At 40.4% G+C, this 26,081-nt stretch overlaps 1 protein-coding gene across 1 annotated transcript; it reads right to left on the bottom strand.

Moving 5' to 3' along the window:
- Positions 1 to 2,454: 2,454 nt before the first annotated feature.
- LOC101085811 (zinc finger CCCH domain-containing protein 14-like) lies at positions 2,455 to 4,692 on the bottom strand. The gene is given in 3 exon segments (XM_011283864.4): positions 2,455 to 2,884; positions 2,887 to 4,599; positions 4,602 to 4,692. Coding segments are annotated over 3 exon segments (2,085 nt in total). The 5' UTR covers positions 4,678 to 4,692; the 3' UTR covers positions 2,455 to 2,588.
- Between the last annotated feature and the right edge of the window lie 21,389 nt (positions 4,693 to 26,081).

Genomic DNA, 26,081 nt, shown 5'->3' with positions numbered 1-26,081 from the left:
CCAAATTAGACATGGTCTTTCATCTTGCTGACCAACTTCTATCCGCTATTAACTAATCACTTTGTTAGTCACCTGACAACTTTAAAAAAATTGACCAAGTGTGGTAAACTTCCCAGAGTTGTCAAATGTTATGTGACTCATTCTATTTTCTTGATTTAAAATTGCAGTCAATACAATATGTTTAGTGCTTATCATTTATATTTTTGAAGATATTTTGATTGAATTTGATATATGAATAGAGTTACTAGATTATAAAAGTGAATATCATCAAAAAATAGATGATTCTACAAATACTACCTATTACAGACATTAGCCTTAGGCAAAAATCATTAACAGTGAACATCAAAAAACAACTTATTATGATTCAAAAGCCTTCTGTGATGCAGATTAGTCTTGGCATCACAGAAGTTCAGAATTGAAAAAGACCTCAAAGAAGACCTTGTAAAATCATACCTGTGATCTTTGGAGTCTTTGCAGTACATCCCTGACAAACCCAGCTTGGATTGAATGTCATCAATGACTTTTAACTCACTTCTTTTATTTTTTTTTTTTTTTTTTTTTTTTTAAATTTTTTTTCAACATTTATTTATTTTTGGGACAGAGAGAGACAGAGCATAAACGGGGGAGGGGCAGAGAGAGAGGGAGACACAGAATCGGAGACAGGCTCCAGGCTCCGAGCCATCAGCCCAGAGCCCGACGCGGGGCTCGAACTCCCAGACCGCGAGACCGTGACCTGGCTGAAGTCGGACGCTTAACCGACTGCGCCACCCAGGCGCCCCTAACTCACTTCTTTTAAAGCAGTCTATTCTGTCTTTAGCTAGTTTTGAACTAACATCGATTCCAAATCAGTTTTTCTGTAGCTTTCTCACACTGATTTCACTTCTCCACCAGGATTACACAGAACTAGTCTCAAGCCTTTTCCACAGGAAAATCCTTTTCATGTATTAAGAAAGCAGTATGCTCTCTGAGAATTCTCTTTGTAAGAGAAAACACTCCTAGTTCTTTCAATTGTTCCCACTTGCCATGGTTTCCCCATTCTGGTTGCTGTCTCTTGAATGTGCTGAAATCTTTTGAGAAGAGAAAATTTATTATATAAACTCACAGATAATGGTCAAACATTTGTCGATAAGTAAATGAATAAATTAATAAATGAAATGTATTGCTGAGGAAAGCTGAAATATAAAATAAAGCATATAACTTGGTCTATGTATTGAATATTACTACTAATTTCAGAAAAAAACAAATCTGTTTTTCAATTTTTTTTTCACTTAGTGTCTGGGTAGATATATGGGAAGCTGAACAAATATTCATCTTACTCAACATACATATTATAAAGTTATAGTTTCTAACTGCCCTCAAAATTCAAACTGGCTTCTTGACTTCGCACCTATTTGGATTCTTACAAGCCAAAAATCGATGAAAATTTTCAAAATGAATAAATTTTTATAGTTGTATTTCAAACTTATCAACTCCTCTTCAAAAGTTAGTGTACAAATAAGGCTTTTTGTTGTGATGTTAATGTGCTCTTCCAGCAGAAAAGTAGTGCTTTGTGATTCAAAAATTATTAGATCCTTTCCATTCCAAATCATTTCCACACTCTGTCTGAATATTGATGAAAGAAAATGGCTAACTCTCTGGAGCAGTGCTGTTCAATAGAACTTTCCACAATGATATAATGTTTGATATTTGCCCATCTAACATGGTAGTCACTAGCTACAGGTGGCTATTGAGCACTTGAAGTGAGGCTAGTGTAACAGAGGAACTGAATTGTTTATTTATCTTTAATTATCTTTAATTATTGAAATGTAAATAATTATATGTGGCTAGTAGCTGCCAAACTGGAACAGCTCTAGTTGATGGACCCTCAGATACCCTTGCCTCTTAGTCACTGTGTTCTGAGACATATTAGCTTTGTTTAGATTTTTTTCTTCCCAAATGTGTTTTTTCCCCAAATTTCTGTCACTGCATAAAAAAACAATTTTCATTATAATATAGGCATTAAAGGCCATGACATTTAAATAGTTTTTAAAAAACTAATGGCCTTTGCTTATTTCTCATGCATTTTCCAGTTTTATTTTATAATGTTTCCTTCAATACTAAAAATAAAACCCTTACATCTAGGATATGGCTGTAAGTTCATAAGTAGTAAAGGGGGTATTTTCAAGGGTGGCAGAGGAAAAAGGGAAGAGAAGGAATTACTTATTTTTCAAAGTTAAAAGGTCACATACGTAATAAAGATTGGCTTGAGTTTTAAAACCATGGTCTTTTTTTTTTTTTTTTTTTTTTTTTTTTTTTTTTTTTTTTTTTTTTTTTTTACAAACAAGCCTCAAATGTTTTAATGGAATTTAGCTTTTCCTTTAAACTGTCTTTTCACAGTCAAAACAAACAACAAAAAACACCCAATGTTAAAACCACTTAATAAACTTACAAACTAGAAAAATTAGACACTTCAGATAGGCAATAAACTTCATATTATGAAAGCAATATATATTCCAAGTTTCAAAGGTTTGACAAGTTCTGCAGAGTATCTTTCATCAGTAGATGGAAACTTTCAAACTCCACAATTTTCTCCCAAGTAGCACTGAGTGTCATTCACTGGTTTGAGGTCGAATCCATTTCAAGGCATGTCGTGGCGGTACAGTGATGGTGGGATGATAAAATGTGTAGTCACGTCTGGGACACTGAGTGTTAAATCTGCAGTGTTTTGGATGATAGAAGGGACATTCCATTTTCTTACAAGCAGGGAAATAACGGCACAGCTGACTACTAGAAGGTGGTGCTGGTGTTGTAACTGGTTTTAGAGGCAGTACTGGAATTCTTCTACTCATATGAGTGAAGGGACAATCTGGTTTAGTACATTTTGTATCATATTTACAATCTGGATAAACAAACACTTCTCAGCAAATTTACAATTGGGGAAGGCTTTGCAAGGTGAAACAGGATGATGGTAAGCACACTCATCCCCATTTTTACAGGCAGGCCAGTACTTGCAACGCTCCAGAAGTTTTTCTGGTTTCTGGGCCACACTCAGTTCACTCATCTCAGCATTTGCAAAGCTACCATTTGGGTCATCAAGCTGCCTGCTCATCAACTGCAACTGCTGTGGGTGGAGGAGACCTCTGAGTCCCTTGCTCGCGGCTGCAGTTTGGTTTACACGTTTCATTCCTTCAAAGCACATGTCCTCCTCTTGATCTGACATGTATCCTGGGGGGCTGGGGACACCATCCAGCGTCACTATAAGCTTGGGACTTGCAGGTTTATCTGGTTGTACAAGATCTCGTGTCTGCATAAGGTGTCCTGAAAGTACCCGAAGGGTATCTGCAGTCTTCATCCCCGACTCCTGGTTTGGTGCCACTACTATTTCCTCAGACAGCTTTGGCTTCTTCAGAATAAATGATCTTGTGTCTGCATGGACCATGGATTCCATGTCATAGTAATCTCGACTGATCTGCAGAGTTTCTGCCATTACTGGGTCGATTTGTAGTCGGGATAACAACTGCCTCTGTGGAGCTCCTTGACTTTTTTCTATATTATCTCCTTTTGTTTCCTCTTCTTTAATGGGAGGACTTATCCTGGGGGTCCTGCTTTGCCCCTGGACCATTTCTGCCAGCAATTCTTCTTGAGAAGTTCGAGTTCTGGGAGCAACTGGAAGTGTCTGTTTCTGTGAGACTGTAGAATAGTTCGTTGTTTTTGTTACAGATTCTTGAGCTTCAGATACAGCCTTCAAAATTAGATTCTTGTTAGCTTGTTTAGAAGGTGGAAGTGAAGGTCTCCTTTCAGGCTTTGCTGGCACTGACACACTGTTGGAGATGCTTCCTGTATGAGACCCACAATCATCATCTTCCTCCTCCTCTTCTCCATCATGATTGAATTTTTTTACTTTAACAACGGAACTTACCACAGGCAACTTTCTCTTCCAAAAGTTTTCTTCCTCAATACTCATTTTTTCTGAGTTGTTTCTGAAGAAGGGACTAGAAGTCCCTTCTAAGCTGTTAAGCACTTCCTGTTCACACAAACGTCCTGTTTCATATACCCGGCTGTTCTGTATATCAGGTTGCTTGGCAGCATGAATATTGTTTTGTTGCTGCTGAAATTGCAACCTGTTTAAATGAGCACCACTATTTGCATTTCGACTTGCAGGTGGTCGATAAATTTCAATAGAAGGGCGAGAAGAACCATACATAAGCGTCACTGTCGGTTTTTTCTGAGATAAGGGATTCTCCTGCACAAAATTGAGGTCTTCATCAATGAGATCATCTGGTTCTGGCTTAATATCAATCACATCTTCAGAGGGTGCTGGCTCCCTCAGAGGCTTCACAGTTGACATTAATCGGGTTGCAGCTCCATCATCGTAAGTCTGTCTAACATTAGTGGTTTTCTGCTCCTGTGAACTAGTAGAAACCCTGGAATCTCTTTTCTCAGGTCTTGTGCTAGCAACTGCGAGGGGTGGCACTGCAGCTTCAGGCCTTCTCTCGTCTCCCCGACCGAAACTGCTCTTGTTTGAAGACACGTTATTATCAAAGATGTTGGTATCAGAAGACTTGAGACTGGAGGGATCAGTTGTAACAGAACGAAGTTTATCTAATACACCGTGAAGCTAACATAAACTCCTAATTCTTGCAATTTCCCCTTAATGGCACTCCGGATCTTGTGGCTAATCTCGGCGCCGATCTCCATGGCTCCACCGCGGGTGGCAGGCTCAGCAATGCGCAGCTCTTCACTTACCAAGAGACCCGCACCGGCTCCCGGCCCGCAGCTCCACCGCCGCCTAAAACCATGGTCTTAAAAAAACAACAAACAGTTGGAATATCTCAGATATCAAGTCTTGGGATATAAGGAATATTTGCCATTGGTTCGAGGTTGACTTATGCTACTTTTTAAATAAACACTTAGCCTATAAAATACTGAACAGAGTAGAGCAATGGGAATTTTTTAGCTCTCTTTTGAATGTTCCAAGGACAACTGCAAAGACTTTTTCTAACATATCACACACAATTTATTCTTAAAACCCTAAGAATCTCACTTGAGAGATGTTGTAAGGAGTGTCTCTTGGTAGTTCTGGGCATTTTCAAAGTCTTGCTGCTCTTCCTGGTAAAATTGTTCAGATGGTTTCCTGATAGGTAACTTAACTTTAGATATCAGTAAACAATAATCAGAAAGGGAGTGGGAAGTCAAGGGCTAATGTTCAGTTGCTTGAAGACTTCACTATCATAAAAACACTTCCTACTCCCAATCTCTAGATCTTGGTTTATATTATTTCTTCTTCAAAAAAGGTCTATCATATCATTCAAAGTCAAGCTCAAATGTCACCACCTGTAAGAATCCTTCTCTGATCATACGAATTAAAACAATCTTGTTCTCCTCATCTCTGTAGTGCTTTGATCATATTATTCATGACTCCACATACCATATTCGTTACAAGTCATCTTCTCTAGTAGTCTGAGAGGTCATTAATACAGGGCTTACATCTTAAGTCTCTTTGTACCAATTCCCAGTACTTAGTGCATGTTAATGATCTGAAGCCATTCTCATTTTTAAAATGGGAATGATCAGCCACCCACTTCACATATTGTTCTGGATACTGTTGCTGCATAACACAATATCCCAGAACTTAGCAGTTTAAAACAATGATTTTACTGTGCTCATGACTTGTGGGTTAGGAATTTAGACAGGGTTCATCGGGGTAAGCTCTTATTTGGAATCACTTATGCGGGTATATGTTGGTTGGGGCTTCTGTCATCTTAAAAAAGCTCAGTTGGGCTGGATATCCAAGATGGCTCACTCTTACAGAACTGGCAGTTGACCAGAGCACCAATATGTGGCCTCTTCAGGGTGGAGCTGGGAGTGTAATCAGCTTTCTTATATGAAAGTTTAGGGTTCCAAGTGCAAGCTTTAACCAAACAAAATGGAAGCTGCATTGTCTTCTGTGACCTGGCCTTGAAAGTTTATTGTGTTACTTCTGTTATAATGTATCACTGTAAGTGTCCACAAGTCACCCAGATTCAAAGGAAGGGTAATTAGACTATACCCCTTGATGGGTACAGCAAGGTCACATTGCAGAAGAACAAATGAGATGGGAGATATTGTGACAATATTTAGAAAATACAATCTGCCACATACAAATAATAATGTGAAAACACGCTCGACCCCAGAGACTTATGGCCATTTTCATTCATATTGTACCTTCTTCTTTTTTTTTAATCATATCACCTTCTGAACTTTGACCTACTCAGTTCTTTTTTTTTTTAAATTTTTAATGTTTATTTATTTATGAGAGAGAGAGAGAGAGACTGAGTGCAAATGGGGGAGGGGCAGAGAGAGAGAGAGAGACACAGAATCCAAAACAGGCTCCAGGCTCTGAGCTGTTAGCACAAAGACTGACTTGGGGCTTGAACTCAAGAACTGCGAGATCAGGACATGAGTTGAAATCTAGACACTTAACCAACTGAGCCACCCAGGTGCCCCTAACCTATTCAGTTCTATGCCAGGCCTGATACTTACCCAATGAGTCACACTCAAGGTCTATGGCATAATATACTAATATGCAGAGAGTGGGCAATAATGCTCAGAACTTTGAGCTTATCTGTCCTGCTGTTCCATCCTTCTTTCTTTCTTATCTTTTTACTACTTCTACTTGTTCTGTCAACCTTTTATAGAGCTGGTTCTATATGCTACATTCCTCTTTATTGGCATTCTCAGAGTATCTTCATCTTCTCGTCTCTGAAGCAAGGAATTTTTGATGAATAGAAATATTTCATCCATTGTAGCAGAAGGTTAATTTTAATCCTTCAGTGTCCACACTGGTCCTTGGAAAGAATCATTATCTTAGCCCAAAATTCCTTAAATGAGATTTGTTTTTAGGTCAATGAAAAAAGAGAGCAAGAGAGCAAGAAAGTGCCTCTTTTTGCTGGGGATGCAGGTCAATCCAAATAAAAGTACCTTATGCAGTAGATTCTGAGGTAATATTTGTTATATATATAAACATAACCAACATTCACCTGGTGCTCACCACGTACCAGATAGACACCACTTAGTGGATGCAACGAAGTGTGAAGATCCAGTCATCAAGCTAGCTGAGAAGACATCTCTTAATCAAAGAAGTAGACAACTAAGAAAACAGTTATGTTCTGTAAGGTCCAACGTTAGTGGTACAACCATAAATTATAATCTTGGGAAAGTGGACAGAACTGGCATTCTTGGGATATCTTCTGTGTGCTAGTGGTTGAGTCCTGATTTCACTGAATCTTCACAACAGGGCCACAGGAAAGAAACAATGCAGGGAGCTGATGGAGCAGAGAGGGGCATAAAGAACCCAAAGCTGTGCACTTCGCAAGAGGATGAACCAGAACAAACTTCAGCAGCCAATATCAATGTCAACTTTCTTTCCTGGCTGTGACCCATATCCTCAGGATAGCAAGACTCTCTTTCCTCTTCTGAGATCTCTTTCAGCTTAGTCTTAGATGCTGTTACATGACTGGGGATAATTAATAGGCAAGTCTGTGATGTTGATTGAATCTTTTCTAAGAGACTTTCTTATGCCAAACTGATCAAGGTTCAATTTTTCCAATGGCCACTGGAGGGCTCCCCACTGTAAGCTTTACAGAACATCACCAGGTATTACTTAAACACAATTTTTTGTTCTCTCTGATGTTTGATTAATTCCAGGCCTTTGGGAGTCGGTGAGTGACTATGTCACTCTTAAAAATGAGGGATGAATAACATTTTGTTGGATCCATACTGAGTTAACTTTAGGCAGGGGTCATCTAAGGATCTTGCCACATGGTTCTTTATGTACTTCTGAGGCCAGGCCACCTACATTTTGCTTCTCAAGTCCCAAGCCTGTATTGTATTCAAACAATCACCTGCAGTCCTCACCTACAGCACTGCATCTATGTTATGCCTTCTTTGTCGATGACCAGCTTCTCACTGTCTTCCATGTTGGACTCTGCCCTGGGGGCTAAGGCCTCAGCCAGGGCAAAGATGTAATTTGTTCACTGCTGGAGCCTTAGGATATTTTTCCATCTGGGCCTCCAGGCCCTTTGTCCCTGTGCTATCTTAAAGCAAGGGGAGGCCTATAAGAAGGGACCAAGGAGGTTCTAGTTTGCTGTCAAACAAAATTCATTCTCTCCTCTCTACAACTTTACCCTGCTGGTTGATATATCACCCTGCCTGGTGCATTTACAGTTTAAAATACAGAGAGAGAATGTAATGTTGAGTTCAGTGAAATGTGTTCTGATGGCAGAATTTCATATCACAACAAGATGAAATTTTTCAGCAAAGACTCAGAGCCCTCTAAAATATACCAGAACGAATGACAGACTGTGGTGTTGGCTGTTCATGGATACTTCAACTTTTGGATAATGATTTTAGAGGACCTATCCTGCTAGAAAGGTGTTTGGAAAGTAAAGTGGAACTTGAAATAGGGTCTTCTCAGTGAAAAACACTGCCAGTGTTTAAACAAGAATTATTTCATTTAAAAGCAAATCACTCCAACTTGAATGATTTTCAACAGAAGAAATCAGGAGAGGGTAATGTCCTTCACGAGAGACTTAGGTAGACACAAGAACTAGTTAGTTATGTGCCTCCCTATTGTGTAAATCAACAACAGCAGAATTGAGAATGATGGAATATCATGTTCATTGTTATGTTTCAAGACCAAAGCTCTCTAAGCTGACCAACAAAATGCAAATTGTCTACTCATTTGGAGGCAATTGGTCTCCTTAACCATTTGGTACCCCCATGAGTTGAAGTCATTGTTTTCATTTTAGAGCTGGAAGGACCAAAGCATATGGCAGGCAAGCAATTTGCTCAGGTCAGCCAAGATGTGGTTATGGTAATGGCAGTGGCTTAGTTCATGTGTACTAATGGCAGTGGCTTAGTTCATGTTTTCTGCTCATGTGCACTAATGTTAAGTAACTAGGTCCCACTGATACTGTAGTCTTCATCCTTACCTCCTCCAGCAGTGGCTTTAGATGCCCAAGCCTTTTGGCAAGAGATCTATCTTTACAGGAAAGATTAGATAGTAATCTTTCCAAAGAAGCCCCCTACCCAAGCTGTTTGATGTTCTGAATCACAAAAGTTAGAGACCAGACCAGTAATCAAAACCTGAGAGTAGAGCAGACACTCCTACTGGCTCAGGTTTAACTAGTCCAGTCAGAAGTCAAGTGAATACCCACCAACCCATAAGCCTCACAACAATTTTCTGCCCTCCTGGGGGAAAGAGCAGTGTCTATGTGGCTTGATTCTGATGACATTAAATTGCCAACACTGATCTTTGCAGCTTTTATCTCAGAAAACTCCATCCTCAGAAGTCCATGGTCAGCATTTCCACCATGGCCTGGATTCTGGGATTCTGATTGGGTGGTATGTAGAGTAAGTCCTACCTTGGCTAGATCCTGTCTACTGCCTGAGCCATCATCATGGCTAAATAACTCTAGATAGGAAGTCCTTTAAGACATGGGCTGCTAAGTGCCAAGAATACTGCCCCTGCACCACTTAGTATTAATTATTTAATTGACTAAGAGAGGAAATAGATATGTAATACTCAGAAGGATTTAGCCTTATCCTAGGTTCAATTTGAGCTAATAATCAGTCTTTCTGGGAAATGCCTATGTGGGTTTTTCTCAGTAAGTGCAGTCAGCAAGTCTGAACAAAACCTTCCTATGCTGCCTGACACAGCTATGTTTAGACTCATATCCTCCAACACTGTATGACCAAGAGGGCCTTTGAGGTGCTCTGGGCCAAGTGAAATTGTCTCAATGGCAAACATATGCCTTTATGAAAGAAAATAGACATTTACCAGATGGATATGAGTCTGAAAGAATTGGGTACTCCATCTTGAACTTGAAGAAACTAAGCATGGGTGTACACTTCTCAACCATCATGGATGCGGAGTAAGGGAAACATTTTTAAATGGAAATATAAGCGAAATTGTTAAGAGGAACTATCTTTATACAAAACCTATACACACTTAGACACTTGTAGAATAGTTTTTGTTGGTTTTTTGGCACTGCTTTACCATAGCATGACTGGATAGTTTGCTGGATACAGAGGCTGGAATGGCATAGAAGACCAGAATAACACCAAAGAGCTTCTCAAAACATTGTGTATGAGATCCCAGGGTTTAGAGATAGACATTATTATGATCATTTGAAGTATTCATTCTTTTAGAATCATGTGCAAATAAATGTTACTCTGAGCCCAAGATCTAAAGTCTGGAGCAGTGCTATTGCCAGTTCGATTAAAAATAGGCACCAGGTAAGATAAATAAGTTTGTGAATTATATGGTGTCCTTTGCATTTCCATTAGAGGGCATTCTTGCTTCACAAATTTCTGGATTTTCTTGTCATCAGAGAGCCTTTTCTTCCAAGGCAGGTCTGCTTGATAGGTGGTCTGAACTGGCAAATGGCATGCCAAGCAAGGTAAGAGAAGTTGAGAGGAAACAATATGGCATTTCTTTTTTCCTGCTTTCAAATCAAAAGTGCATACCCAAGGTTAACAGAAAGTGGCTTGGGCCAAAACTGTTTTCCTGGGAATTTTTTCATTTCACAGACCTTGTACACAGTACTTCCATGGACTGCCAGAACCTTCCCCCGGGGGAGGCTGAAAGGGGAGACAGTTGATTTTTTAGAGAGATTGTGCAAATGCAGCCAAGCAAACAGGAAGGTGCCTGGAGTCCTAGACGGGGCCTTTCCTCTCCATGTGCACTCACTGGGGCCCTGTGTATGGGGGATGAAGCGAAGACTGAAGCAAACTGAAGACCTTCTCCAGCATCTCCAGCATCTCCATCTAGCCAGCTGCTTTCCCAGTCCAGATGTGGTCATAGCATGTATATTGTTTGTAAGTAGGCACACCGTGTGTGTGTGTGTGTGTGTGTGTGTGTGTGTGTGTAGTTTAGTACATGCACATCCCTAAATGAGAACTCAGTGCATGCATGTGGTGCCAGAGTCATTAAAGTGTCCAAATTTTGGAGAAGGAGACACGGGGAATGATGTTGACAAAGAGCTCCTCTGGCCATGCTCTGAATGAGGGAGATACATGTGGAATGTTACAGTTTTTGGTGGGTGGCAAAGCATCTGTGGACAATGCATATATATCTGAATGTACACATGGGGTGGGGACGAGACACGACAAAGAAGAAGTTGCTTCCTGTCAGAAGGGGCTGGCAGCTGTATCATAAAGATAGAGGATAGTACTCTGCTGCTTGGGGAAGACCTGCCTCTCAAGCCATGTGTCTTGGTTCACGCTGCTATAACAAAGTGCTGGCAGCTTGTAAACTGTAAGGATAAATTTCTGCCATTTCTGGAGGCTGGAAGTCCAAGATCAGAGTGCCCGCATAGTCATGGGCAGGTGCTGGAGAGATCCCTCCTTCTGGTTGCAGACTGCTGACTTCTCAGTACATCCTCACATGGTGGAAAGAGAGTGAGGGATCTCTCTGGGTCCCTTTTATAAAGGCACTAATACCAATTGTGAAGGCTCCACCCTCAACGACCTAATTGCCTCCCAAAGGTCCCATCTCCAAAAACCATCACCTTGGGATTAGAGTTTCAACCTATGGATTTTGGGGGGGCACAAGCATCCAGTCCATTAAACTATAGGAAAGTTCAGTGGAATGAGCTCATAGGAACTTTTGAGGCCTCTCTGGTCACTCTCAGGTGGCTCCGGATGAAGGCAGATTGCCATGAAGCTTCTTTATTGAGGCATTGGGTTGGGAAGCCAGTCTGCAAGAAGAGGGGTGCAAACATGGGATATAAGCTCTCCTTCACCTTGGGTCTTAGAGGAAAATAGCTAGATCTGTCCCAGATCTGAGCAAAAAAAATGTAGTTGTGTTTCACTGTGATGAAAAGTATTTAATTTGGAGTGGTTGTAGAGAATCATGTCAGGACAGTAATAGTGAGATAGCTTTTATGAGATTCTTAAAGTACAAAACTGGCAGAGGACTGATGAATTTTGGGAGAAACCAGATGACTAACCTTGTCCCTAATGGGCTTCAGTTTGAGACCCTGGGCAGGAAAATGAAACCCTTAGCAGGCAGGGTGAGAGGGCAGAGCCTGCGAGCTGTCCCCTTGGCAAGACCTTGATGCAAAGTAATAGTAATTATAGCCCTGGGAGGGGAAAGCCTTGTTCTCTCCTGCAGCTATAAACTCCTGGTTTTACAACTGAAGCTCCTGGCCCTGGTTTTCATTTTGGGCTCTGCAGCAACAAAGCACCTTTGGCCCAAATCTCTCACTTTCTATTTTTAAAAAGCAAGGATTTAGGCAGACAGGGGAACCTATAATTTACCCAGCACTTGCAACAATCAAATTCACCCCAAGGCACGGATGCAGCTCAGATCTTCTGCACTGGTTTTGCTGGTCCTACCAAAACACTTAAGGGTTTCTTTTCTGTGGAGCACTGTCACCGTGGTCCCCTTCCCGAGAACATTTTATATTTCACATACTGTAGCAGGGAAGTGGGTGTGCTCAACGGGTAGAATGTGGAACCTAATGCTAGCTAGGTTCTGTTTATAGGCCCTCAGCTCGCAAACCAGGCAATGGTTTGCCAAGTTTAGAACCCCCTGGAAACCTGTGGATTTGGAACTCCAGATAGAATTCCATTTTTTTTTTTTTGAGGTTCGAGTTCTTTTCACTCTTGGCACAAATGTGACTTCCTGTTTCTAAGAAAAAAAAGCTTTCAAAAGTTCCATTGAAAGCACTCCTAAAGTGCCCTGGACATCCAGTGGTTTTCACAAAACAATATTTTGATGAGTTAAGTGTAAATGTATCAGAAACATATGGATTAAATTTCCCTCGAAGCACGCAGGGGTTTGAGAAAAGGAGGGGAATGAGCAGGCCAAACACACTTTAGGGTTTCACCGAACCCAAAACAGTTGAGAAGTGCTCTGAGGTGTTTGAGTGAGTCCAAACCTACAGTGCTGGCCCACCCGGGATGGCAACAGCAGACTCACAGCCAGGCAGACACCCATTTCCCAGACTGTGGTGGTGTTTGCATAGGCGAGGAAGCATGAAGCACATGGGGCATGCTGCAACCCGGAACCAAAGCAGGGGTTGTCCAAACCCCGACTAGAGCACATGCCTCACCTCCCTGCCGGAGTATTTCAGCTCTGAGAAAAGCATAAGGAAGAACAATTGGCTGTGCTTTGGGGGGGTCTGATTACAAAGCACCATTGCTTGTGCAGGATATTGCAATAAAACAGACTCAGATTAAATGAGAACCAACTGAAGCCTCTACTCCCAATGTTAACTGGACCAGTTGCTAGGAATGCAGACAGTTCCCCAACTATACGTCAGTCTCTTTCCTTCTCCAATGCAGCTCCTGCTTTGTTTCTCTGGTCTTGGCTGACACCAGAAGCAAGGAGTCTCAGAATCACCCTCCAGGGAACATGTTCTCAAAAGATTTCCAGCTCCATTCACTGAAGGCAGAAGTTTGAATGCAGTTCACAGAAACACCACAATCTGGAGGGTTTGCAAGGAGTGGGGGCGAGAACCTTTCCTGGGAATCGCCTACTTGTTAAGGTTGACTCTGGGGCACGTGGATCACACTGCACAGAACAATTGCCTTGGAAAGGGAATAAGGGACCCAAAGCAACTCGGCCTCTGAGCAGTTCAGTTTTTCCAGTAAACCAAGAATTCCCAGAGAGAGTAAAGACATTTCTCCTTTTTCTCTCATCCTGTTTGCTTTTTTAGAAGATGATGTAGGTCCTCTTCTGTTTCTTAAATATTTCTGTTTTCAGCCATATACTATGCACCCAGTTACCTAAGACCTGGCCCCCTTTATGTGGGTAAGTAGGGAAATACGAGGCTGGGCATGTTTCCGACTTCTGTCGTGCAGGATGGACTTAGCTCAGGCCCTCTGAGTCACATGCAGGCCTCTGTCATCTCTCTTTTAGCCTTTTAGGGGATTTCCAGCAGTGGGACTATTTATTGGTAGGCAAGTTCAAATAATAGAAAAGCTAGAAACCAGAAGTTCTCCACCCTTCCAATGTCAAAACAGATTTGAACTAGCTTTAAAGTTCTGTCTTTTAATTGAAAGAATATTTGGCTGGGCATCAAAAGAGATGGGCAGGGGCTGGCCTTCATTTTTTTCTATAATTAAGTGAGCTATAGTATTCGTTCCTCAGGTTTGCCATATTCCAGAAAGGATGTATGCATATATTACCTTGATAATTGGTAGGGGGATAACATGAAATGCTTCAAACTTCTTGAGGGCAAGGCTGTCAGATAATTAAAAAAAAAAAGTAAGAAATTACATTATGGAAAGCCTAGAATTATGGTGAATTCAAGTATAGCACTGAACATATTGGGAGAATTGCTTCATTCTTTCCCCCTGGTAGTCTGCACCTAATAATAGTAATTATTTATGTGGTGCTTGCTATATGCTAGGTATTTGGGGTGTTCCATGCGTATTAACTCAGCCTTCACAATGACACTAATAACTTGGTTCTTTTATTGTCCTCATGGGGAAACCAAGACACATGTAAGTAATTTGCCCAATTTGCCAACATAGTTTGGCAAAGTCAGGCTTTGAACCATGACCTAAACTCCAGGGCACATATTCTTTTTTTTTTTAATTATTTAATGTTTATTTATTTATGAGAGAGAAAGAGAGAAAGAGGGAGAGAAAGAGAGAACAAGCAGAGGAGGGGCAGAGAGAGAGGGAGACAGAGAATCTGAAGCAGGTTCTGTACTGCCCAACGTGGTGCCTGACCCAAGAACTGTGAGACCTGAGCTGAAGTCAGATGCTCAATGGACTGAGCCACCCAGGTGCCCCCAAGGCACATATTCTTAACCTCTGTAGGGATAAGAAATTTTATCTTCAGGCCAGATGATCCCAATCCTACTGCTGAGCTCTCTGATCTTGAAAATACGCTCATGAAATTTTTCTCCCTCTCATGTATTTTACGAGCAAATAATTATGTTGAAATAAAGCAAAACGCACACAAAAACATTTCCCTATAATTTGCCATTTCAATATGCAGTGCCAATGGAGACTACTTCAAGCAAACATGGTTTGTATCATCATGTAGAGAAACTAGTCTGTAGGTTGATATAAAAACCTATTTAAAAAAATGTTCATGAGGGGAAAATGATCCATCTCCTTTAATTAAAAGCCAATTTCTGAAGTTTCTGGAAAAGCAAGGGAAATGCAGAAATCAATTCTGAGGAAAATCTCAAGGTGAGCTTGGAGTCTTGGAGGGAGAAAAAGAAAGCTGGAATGTCTGGTTTCATCAGAGGAACTAGCTGCCTGCAGAATAGGCGAAGGTGGAGAGGGGCTGGTATGTGAAAGCTTACTCTCCAACTAGCAAAGCCCCAGTGGAGCAGAAGGGAGCCGTGGGGGTATCTGGAGCACAGGAGAGTGTAAACTGAATGGTATCACTAGCAAGAAGAAGAGAGGTTCTGCCAGACAGCCCTCCAGCTTCAAAGTGCTGCTGAAGCCATGGAGTTCTGGAAGGCTATTTTGACTTTAAGGAAAGGCTTGTGGTAAGTTTTGTTTCTATGGAAATAAAGCAATTAGCTTAAACAGCAATTGAAAACTATTTACTGAAAGAGATACCAATGTCATTTCTTTTCATTTTACACGAAATCATGTATTATTGCTTCAGTTAGCAACTAGAGAGCAGATGTGTGTTTATGCTTATGCTTATGTTTAATTAAATGTTTATTTTATTCTTAGAAAAACAACATTGATTGGACTGGGTGCCATGATGTGAGACCCAGTTATATTGCCTGAGGAAAGCCTCCCTGGGTGATTTTTGCAATTGTGTGTGTGAAACACCATTGTCTGCTGGAGGCACTATTGGAATTTCAGATTGAACTTTTAGGATGATAATGACATATTCAGACTTGCCTTAAAAACAACAAAGAGCAATGTGTTGATTGCTGTCCTACTTTATTCTCGAGACAGGCTGAAAATAGGGTTAGGCAAATGTTCTTCAGCGTTCACCAGATAGTCTCCCCAATCACACGTCTCCCTTCTGTGTCATTATATTGTGCCCCTCTTTCTCCTTTTACGGATGGCTGTAGGACTGTGCTTCTCAAAAAAAAAAATGTAGTTTCTGAGCCCATAGGTCTAGGGTGGAGCCTTTCTTTCTTTCTTTCTTTCTTTCTTTCTTTCTTTCTTTCTTTCTTTCTTTAGAGAGCAGAGGGGCAGAGGGAAAGAGGGAGAGGGAGAGAGGGAGAGACAGAGAGAGAGAGAGAGAGAATCTCAAGCTGGCTTCATGCTCTGATGTGGGCCCACAACCCTGGGATCAGGACCTGAGCTGAAATCAAGAGTAGAACGCTCAACTGACTGAGCCACCCGGGCGCCCAAGATTCTGCATTTCTAACAAGTGCCCAGTGAAGCTCATGCTTCTGGTCCAGGCATCACCCTTTGAATATCAGGTAGACTGATGTGGTTTTGGAGTGACAGGGATCAGGAGCCAATGGCCAAGAAAGAATTCTTGAGATGTCCTGGTGCAAAAAGGTGATTTTATTAAAGCATGGGACAGGGCCCATGGGCAGAAACAGCAGCACTGGGGTTGTGAGGAGTGACAGACTATACACTATGGAGTTAGAGGAAGTAAAGGCAAAAGGGAGGCTTCCAAAAAGATTTTCATACATTAAAGATGGCTCATAAGATCCTGGAGGCCTTGTTATTGCTGAGCTAAAGTTATTTTTCTTCTAGTAAGTCATTAACACTAAGACAGTGGGGAGTTCCTGGAGGAAGGTTTTATTCTGTCTCAAGTATTTGTCACTGGGCTGCAGGTTATAAAGAAATTTAATTTTATTTACCATTTCATCCTTGCCTTTGTTCCCAACATCACTTTGGAGGGGAGGGTGATGTTAGGGCTCTAAGAAACTGGATCTATGGGTTTCTGGAGATTAGGCTATTGATAAGATTGACTTTTTCTTGTAATTTACTAAGATATTTGTAATTTGTAAATGATGGATGATGAGGGAGCATAAGGCAAACTGACAGGCTGCAAACACCCCACCCTACCGAGGTGGGATATGTGTGATATTCCTCAGGCACACTTGGCTGCCCAAAAACAAAGGGAAGGGGAAATACAAATGGTTAACTGATAGAGATCATAGTCCTGCAGGACCTAAGTCTCTATCACCCCTCCATCGTGATGTGGAGAACAAAGGCAGAAGGAAGTGGCAGATAGAACTCAGTTTCCTTATACCTGCAACCCTTGATAAATAATTAAGGCTAGCAGAGTAAAACATTTCTTCAAGAACTCTTTATTTTCTTTTTTTCAAAAAACTTTTTAAATGTTTATTTATTTTTGAGAGACAGAGCACAAGTGGGGGAAGGGCAGCGAGAGCGGGGAGACACAGAATCCAAAGCAAGCTCCAGGGTCTGGGCTGTCAGCACAGAGCCCGATTCGGAGCTCGAACCCATGAACCGTGAGATCGTGACCTGAGCTGAAGTTGGACACTTAACCAACTGAGCCACCCTGGCGCCCCTATCCAGGAACTCTTTATTGTCTTAATGCTAATGCTTTGCTAGAGGTAAAAACAACCTTAGCTTGACAATAGCTAGGCCTCTAGTATCCTGGGAATCTTCTTTAGTGTATGAAAATCTCACTAGAAACTTTCCCTGGACTTTACCTCCCCCTAACTCCATAGTATAAAACCAGTCTCTCCTCATGGTCCTGGGACAGCTCTTCCTGCCCATGGGTCCTGTCCCCATGCTTTTATAAAATCACCGTTTGTCACCAAAAACGTCTTCAAGAATTCTTTCTTGACTGTCAGCTCTGGACCCCATGAACCTCACTATCACCCCAAAAACCTCATCAATGGAGACTCCTGTCCTGCAGGACTATGACCTCTATTAGTTAATCATTGTTTTTTTTTTTTTTTTTCCTTTCCTTTGTTCTTGGGCAGCCAGAGTGCCTGAGGAATATCACAAAAGTCCCACCTGAGGGTGTGGGGGAGGGGAGGGTTGCTAGCTTGTGCTTTGCCCTCAGCTTGCCTTTTTCTCCCTCAACCAGACCACGACCAAATTGTGTGTGTGTGTGTGTGTGTGTCTGTGTGTGTGTGTGTGTCTGTGTATCTGTGAATGGTTATTGATTATAATACTTGGCTGATTTTTCCTCCTCTTTTCAAGTATTCAGGTCTAAAAGTTGATGTTTAAAGAAAATCTCATTTTCCCAGTTCCAATCCCCAAACACACACTCAATTAAAGCAGTCAAACCAAGCAGCAAGTAAGGAAGAGGATCCTAAGAGAATCAAGCTTAATTCTCACTGCTGAGCAATGGGTAACTGGGCTTTCACACTTTCTTAAGAAATGGTGCTGAGAAGGTTAACAGACCCACCAAAGGTATGAGGGTATTTGCAGCACAAAGGCCAGATGCTTTTCTGATATTTTTCCCTCCTGCAACACCATTAACGATGTTAGCTTCTACCACCTCAAACCTTCTAAATGCACATCAATAGATACTTGGAGTAGGTTACCCTCTTTGTACCCAGAGCTATCACTCCCCAACTCTGGCTTCTCATACAGAACTTTATTGCCTTATTTTTGTCCACTTTGAACATTCACTAGTTCACTCTGATACAATTATGTCAGTCCTTTTTATCCCTGAGCAAATTCTGAGGTTCAAGTAAAGGGCAAGTTATACTTTGATTCAGCTTTTCTTAATTTGCTCAAAGATGAGCTGAGAAAACATTTGCTCAGTTTTTCCATTTCCATCTTCTTTCTCTCATTCTCAATACTCTATCCTCTTTTTCCTATTAACAAAAACAAGTGAGAACATAAAAAATAATCTGTGCAAATGGAATATATTATTTTATCAATTGTTGGCCCGTGAAGAGACAGGCAGACTGTATTCTGTACCTGATTATCAGTTGGGGCCTGAAGGGGGCTGAGGTGAATCTTTCCTGAAATTCTTAAGCCCTGAGGTTTCCTGATAGTTTATTTAAGATTTCACCTGTTGACAAATGGTCAAGGGACGGTAGGGCCATAGGAGTGGGGCACAAGGAAAGGAAACAGAGATGAAGTGGGGTGGAGGCTGGTCCTCAGGGAGGGCCAAGCAATTCAGAGAAGGAAACAAAGATTGTTTGTGTAATGAAAACAATGACCTAAAAATGACAAGAAAAGGGAAATGGGACAAGTAAGAAGGAACTTTTACAAACAAAGCTGAGTTTAGATACACAATTTTGGCTGAAGATTGATTATTTAAAGAGATAAGTCTTTAATGCAACTGAGGCCACAAACAATATTCTAATGAGCCGGGCACTTAGATGAGCAGTTCTTTGAGAATGCCTGGGGTATAAAAGAGAGAAGTAGTGGGGCACCTGGGTGGCTCAGTTGGCGGAGCGTCCGACTTTGCCTCAGGTCATGATCTCACGGTCTGTGAGTTCAAGCCCCGCATTGGCCTCTGTGCTGACAGCTCAGAGCCTGGAGCCTGTTTCGGTATCTGTGTCTCCCTCTCTCTCTGACCCTCCACCCGTTCATGCTCTGTCTCTCTCTGTCTCAAAAATAAATAAACATTAAAAATAATAATAATTAAAAAAGAGAGAAGTGTTTCCCAAAGGTGGCACAGAGAGTCCTGTGGGACCTAGGAAGGGACGGTGAGGGGGCAGGGATAGAGAGAGGGTGCTGACTTTGGAGCTCATTCCAGCCTAAAGCTTCAGTAGGAATTCAAATGCATACAGGGCTCCACCACGTTTTTCTAAACTTACTGTTTGTTTTCTAAAATCTCTCTTCATAGAAGGCACTAATGTGACTGGGTTTTGAAAAGCAAAGCATAAAACGGAGGTCCAGTCTCTTAATGTTCCACGTTCTTCACCTAGGTAGGTTGAGGGCATCTTGAGAAATCAGAGAAAAAGGGGAGTCATTTTTTCCCAGTCTTTGTTGAAAATAAATAGTTATTTGGGACTCTTTGGTCAAGTTTAGACCCAGAAAACATCTTAGATGCAACATGGTTTGACACTCTTATTTTATAAGGGAAAGAGGGAAATACCTTGCCACTGGTCACATGGCTGGTGAATGACTGGATCTGAGCTTGGTTATTATCCCTCTTTGTAGAGCTGTCAGCACAGTATTCTTCTCCCTGTGCTTTCATAACATGTGTCTGCTTTCTTTCAAATAAGAACAGGGTTAAAATAAGAAGGTCCATATAAAGGATGCTTCTATATGTTAATGTTGCTCTTCAAACAGTGATGTTTTTAGGGGACACTTAGGGGTCTCTCAAAACTTCCAGCACTCCAGCTGCCTGACTGATCTGCCTCAGAGATTATTTAGGAAATGATAGAGAAAAAAAATCAAAGCACTGGTTTTGGCAGGGTTTCTCATCACTCAAACTGTCTGCCTGCAATATGACATTCCCACTGGTCACTTTGGACCAGAAAGGATTTGAGCTTGTGGGCCTTTTATTAGTTTGGACTTCCATTCTCAGCCAGTTACCTGTGAAAGCTTCTGCAATAATCATTGCTGATCAGAACCACATCTGATAGGGGAGGATTGATATATTCCAAGTGCACTGTCCTCTGCACAGTGCAATAAGGCCCTTGAGACCCCAGTTATGCTCCAACTTGGAGATCACTTTGCTGTTTCCCCTCCAGAAGATTCCAGCAGCAGATACAATCTAGAGCCTCAAAGGCAGGGCTGGAAATGAAATGACAACTTGGCTGTCAGTTTTCTGGGCTTGAACCTGCTTTGGCATGGGGGTGGATAAGATGACCTCATAGGTCTTTTCCATCTCCAATTTCTGTGAACCATTGTTCTTGGGAATAGATGATTTAATAGGCCAATACATACTTGTGTTTGCCCATTCTGTTCCTTGTATTTGTTATATTTTACTTGGTTACCCTGGGAAGAACAAATCCATTATGTAAGTCCAGAGACACTCAGAGGTCAAAATCTGCAAAAGGCAGAGTTTAAAGGGATGTGGTCAAAAGAGAGATGGCGGTGAATAGGAAACCTGAGCTCACAAGTGCTTTCTAGATGTTCCCAGAGCAAAGTTTGAGGAAAAGTACCAGGATGTGATGTCTTCTAGTGCAGTGGAAAGAATATAAATATGGAGACAGAAGACCTAGTTTGAACTCTGACTTACTGGCTTCTAATGATTTCAGCTTCCACATAGATAATGGATTCGATAATAGTTACCCTGTTTATTTAAAGAGGGTTGGTTTGAGAGTCATATGAGAGAATATGGGTCTGTGTATTACAAGTGTAAAGTGATATATAAATTAGGTATATTATTATTATTATTTAATGAAGTGATTCTTATGCTCAGAGCTGAATAGAAAAGTTCTGTGTACCAAGAGCTATGCCAAAAACAGCTATGTTTTCTGAAAGCAATTTTGGGAGAAAGGACAAGAAACTGACAATAGGAAATTAAGTTTTATCAGTGCACAGGAAGAAAGAGAAGTCAAACCTCAAATGTTCTTGCCTTCTGGTCTGTTCAGAATGTAAGCCAAAGCATATTTTAAAGTCTGAGAAATATTGAAAATCACCATTGATCTTTTTCTTATGGTGAATAACTCCTAAAATTTTTTCAAGTAATACTCTGATCTAATATTCAGAAAAGCTGATTGAGATAATGTGATTCAATATAGATTTTTCTGAGCAACTTCTATGTGCAAGACCACAACCCAGACTTAGAAAGAAAAAACATTCCTGGCCTCTAAGAATTGCACCTTAAAAGGGAAAAATGAGTTCATAAATACATCTCTTGTTTTCCAGGGGTTAACATAGGATCAAAATGATTCTTACAAAAGAGTTTTTCATTCGTTCTATTTTCTTTCAATTTATCATTGGTATCCAGGAGTGACCCACTCACTAAATCATTGACCCCCATGTTGCAAACACAATTTTTGTTTGCTTCTATACCAGTTCATTGTGGTAATGTCTTCTGGCTTTGTCAAAATCCACTGAGATCCCGTTACTGCTGGCCTTCAGGGGTGCCTCCTCTACTGGTCCCTGCTTGAGCTGACACTGCCGCCCATAAGTGCCCCTACTGGTATTAGCATAGCCCAAGTAACATTAAATAAATAAGACAGGTGTATATACAAAGTGTAGGAAGCAAAATGGGTGAAGGGGAGTGGGAGGTACAGGCTTCCAGTTATGGGATGAGTAAGTCATGGGACTGAAAGGTACAGCATAGGGCATATACTCAATGATATTGTAATAGCAATACCTATAATAGATATTGGGAAAAGATGGTAGCTACATTTGTGGTGAGCATAACATAACTTATAGAGATGGTGAATCACTATGTTGTATACCCGAGACTAATGTAACACTCGTGTGCCAACTATACATTCATTAAAAAAATAAAGTGTGGTAGTGGTGCCTGGGTGGCTCAGTTGGTTAAGTGTCCGACTTCAGCTCAGGCCACAATCTTGCAGTTTGTGAGTTTGAGCCCTCCATTGGGCTCTGTGCTGACAGCTCAGAGCCTGGTGCCTGCTTCAGATTCTGTGTCTCCCTCTCTCTCTGCCCCTCCCATACTCTCTCTCTCTCTCTCTCTCTCTCTCTCTCAAAAATAAACATTAAAAAAAATTAAAAATAAGAAAAAAAGTGTAGTAGAAATGCCTACTAGAATCTATTGATTCTACTTAGCTAGGGGAGTGTGAAGGGGTCATGGAATTCTCTCTCTAAAAGAATACATTTATTTTTTAATATAAAGCATGATTAGATGTCAAAACACAGGGGAGAAGGCATCCCAAGATCACGGACATGTAGAGACAAACTCTTACGTGTAATGTAAGAGTTCATAACATCTAGTCTAGGAAAATAAAGTAGGGATTTCTCAAAACAGCATTATAGGGAATTAATAACAGAAGGAAGTTAAAACAAGGGCCAGCTGTGACTATAAAAGATAGGATGTGCATTTTTACTTTCCCACTATTCTACTTCTTATAGTAGAACAAAGGTAGAGTTAATACTATTTCCCTTCTCATTAAACAATAAAACAGGATTTTTTTAAAGTTTTTATTTTTAAGTAATCTCTACACCCAACATGGGGCTCAAAGTCACAACCCCAAGATCAAGAGTCATGTGCTCTACTGACTGAGCCAGCCAGGCACCCCAAAACAGAATTTGAATTAAAATCCCTCTGAGTGAAATCTTGAAGTGGAGAAGGCAGGTAGTGGGTTCCAAGGAAAATGGAACACGTTATCAGAATGACTGGCACCTGATCACTAAGACTCAGAAAATAGAACTATAACCAGCAAGTCACCTGGTGATAGCAAGTAGAAACTAAGCACAGTGTCTAAGACTTTAGATTGAAGTCCCTTTTACCATGGCTCATGAATGCTTAGCATAGTAATTAGTAAATTTGTTAAATAGAATTCTAAATACTACTACATTTCCCAAAAAGTTGAGTATTTTCCATGGGAGGCTCTGGTTAAATATGCAGAAAATAGTCAGGCTTTATTCTAAGGCATAACGATTCATGTTGGGACCCACAGTCCTGTACACACATAGTCTTTATTCAGCATAAAGCAATGTGATTTCCTGGCACCAACAACCCTCAAGCATCACACTAAGAAAACTTGAAGACACTCTTTTCATATAAAGACAAAGATTGTCTTTTTTTGAACCACAGATGCCTACAGATTTCCTTGCATATGCTATACTCATTCCCCACCTCCCAAACTACTTGATAGAATGTATGTATTGATTATTCTCTCCTATAGCTACTCGAGCAATGCTGCTCTGGTTGGTTTTTTCTTTTTCTTTTTCTGTCAGTGTATATGATATCAGTTGTGCTTGGAGAGGGTAGGAACTAGCATGGCACTTTTTGAAAATGACTGTGAATTAATGACTTTAAATGATGGTAATTATAATGATTCTGTCTTATGCTCTACATCATCCACTTTGGTAAGTCAGTGTCAACAAATGCATCTCTTGGAGAAGCAGAGGATTTGAAAATCTCCCAGAAATTTCAGACAGTCAGACTTCTCTGCTCATGTGCTCCCCAGAGAATTTCTCAATTTCCTCTCTACCAGACTTATATATTCTCATAACACTTTACCCACAGGGCAAAAGAAGATGACAGTAAAAATAATAAAAGTAGTGTTAAGGATGTACCTCGTATTAGCAGTTTCCATAGAGATGACATTTATGTCATTTATTCCTCCTAGTAATTCAATGATCCCCTCACAGAGGCAGAAATTGAGGCTTTGGACAGGTTAAGTAAATGTCCCAAGGTCACATGGTGACAATATAGCACGACTGGGACTCAAACCAAAGTCTGTTTGCTCCAAAATCCATGCTCTTCAGCAGGGACACTTCTATTCAAACAAGGCTGATCTGTGACTTGTGAGGATAAGACAGGTGGTTATCACATAGATCTTGGGGCTGCTGTCACTCCATCTTCTTTCCAATGACATGAAGGATAAATGTAGAAATTAGCTCAAAAGACTTGTAAATGATGCTATGTTAAGACATTGATCATAATATCTCAGAAGATTGCTTTTTAAAAAGAGAAATGCATAATATTAATAATGGAATGATGGTTAATGGAAAGAAGTGCAAGTATTTAATCAAAGCAATGAAATACAAAATAGGGAATGACTAATTGACACAAGCTAATCTGAAAATGATATAGAAGTAAAACATATATGTGAATTACCTTTTTAAAAAAGAGAGGAAAAGAAACGAGTTAAGTCAGTCTATGGCATAGAATTGAACAGAGAGAGACTGGCAAAATGAGCTTTCTTCATATACCCAGAAATGGTTAAGCCTTTACTAACATATTAACTGCAAATTTGATGTACACTTAAAAAAAAAGATAGAAAGATAAAAATGATTTAGAAAAAAACTGCCAAAAGATGGAAGAGACTGAAGACAGGAATTATGGGTAAATGTTAATGGCCTTTGCGTTGTTCAGTTTAGCAGAAAAGATCGAGTACCACTCACAGATACCTAATACCATTATAAAAATTGCAGGTTTTTTTGTTGGCTTCTATTTTTACAGAAGTTAGAAGGATTAGTTTGTGTTTCAGATTTACTTTATTTTAGGCAAATAAGTTTTCTTTTCTGAAAAACTATATGTAAATTAAGAGTGTTTACCAAAATCAAACTATGAGCTAAAGAGCAGGAGGACTTCCATTTATAGATTCAAGTCTGAAAGAAATTAAAACTCCGAATTATTCTTTTCTGTGGCATTGTGAACAAACCACAGGTCTCCTCACTCTCAACCCTGCCCCCTCCAAAAAAGCCTCTGTGAGTCAGTTCGAGCTATGACTGACATTATAAATTTTTCTAAAGCAATTGAAATGGAACAAAACCAGAACATCAAAATACTCTCCAAACCCAACTTGACCGACCTGATATTTCACTTGGTTTGAGTCCCTGGTGTAAAAAAAAAAAAAAAAAAAAAAAAAATTAATCCTACTTTAAATGCACCAGACAGCTCTTCTATTTAAAAAAGAAATCCTATGGTGGATGCTTTAGAAAAACAGACTTTTGTGAGATGAATAATCACCAACTGGTCTATTTGTTTTGAAAATGTTGATTTTGGGGTCTGATTTGTTTAAACTACCTGATTATCTATAAGTTTTTATTATAATGATGTGGCCAAACTAGTTATAGAGAAAACGAGTTCATTTCCCATGCCTACATCTATATCAACAAGACATCCTTGCACCTGAAACTAATGTAACATTGTGTATCAATGATACTTCAATAAAAATAAAGAATTAAAGTAAGTAAACAAACCAAAAACCAATACAACTTTGATTATTATTTTACATTAAAAATTAATTATATAATTTAGGTGATAAATGGCATGATTTAATTTCCTTTACAGAGAGACAAGTCTAGACAATTGGCATCTTAGACTCTCCATGCTTACAAATTTTAGGAACTTCAATCAGTCAGAATTGGCCCATTCATTTTTAGAGCACTGCGTCAGTGTCCATTAATGGTTATGCTCCTAAGATATGTGCTAGTTCCTTTCCCCTTTTACCACAGGAAAACTGGGCAGCCCTTCTGGAGAGCAGCCTCAGCCAAGGAGTGAATGCCATGATTGGTTTTCCTTTACCTCACCACTGGGATGGTCCTTAACACTTTATAGAATTTGTTCCCTCAAGCTTGTGTCCCTTACTTCTGATGGAAGCAAAATATTGCCTTTGTTTTTCTTGCTA

Source organism: Felis catus, chromosome B4 (genome assembly GCF_018350175.1).
Source record: "Felis catus isolate Fca126 chromosome B4, F.catus_Fca126_mat1.0, whole genome shotgun sequence".
NCBI classification, from domain to species: domain Eukaryota; kingdom Metazoa; phylum Chordata; class Mammalia; order Carnivora; family Felidae; genus Felis; species Felis catus.
This window is presented reverse-complemented; position numbering and strand designations above follow the sequence as displayed.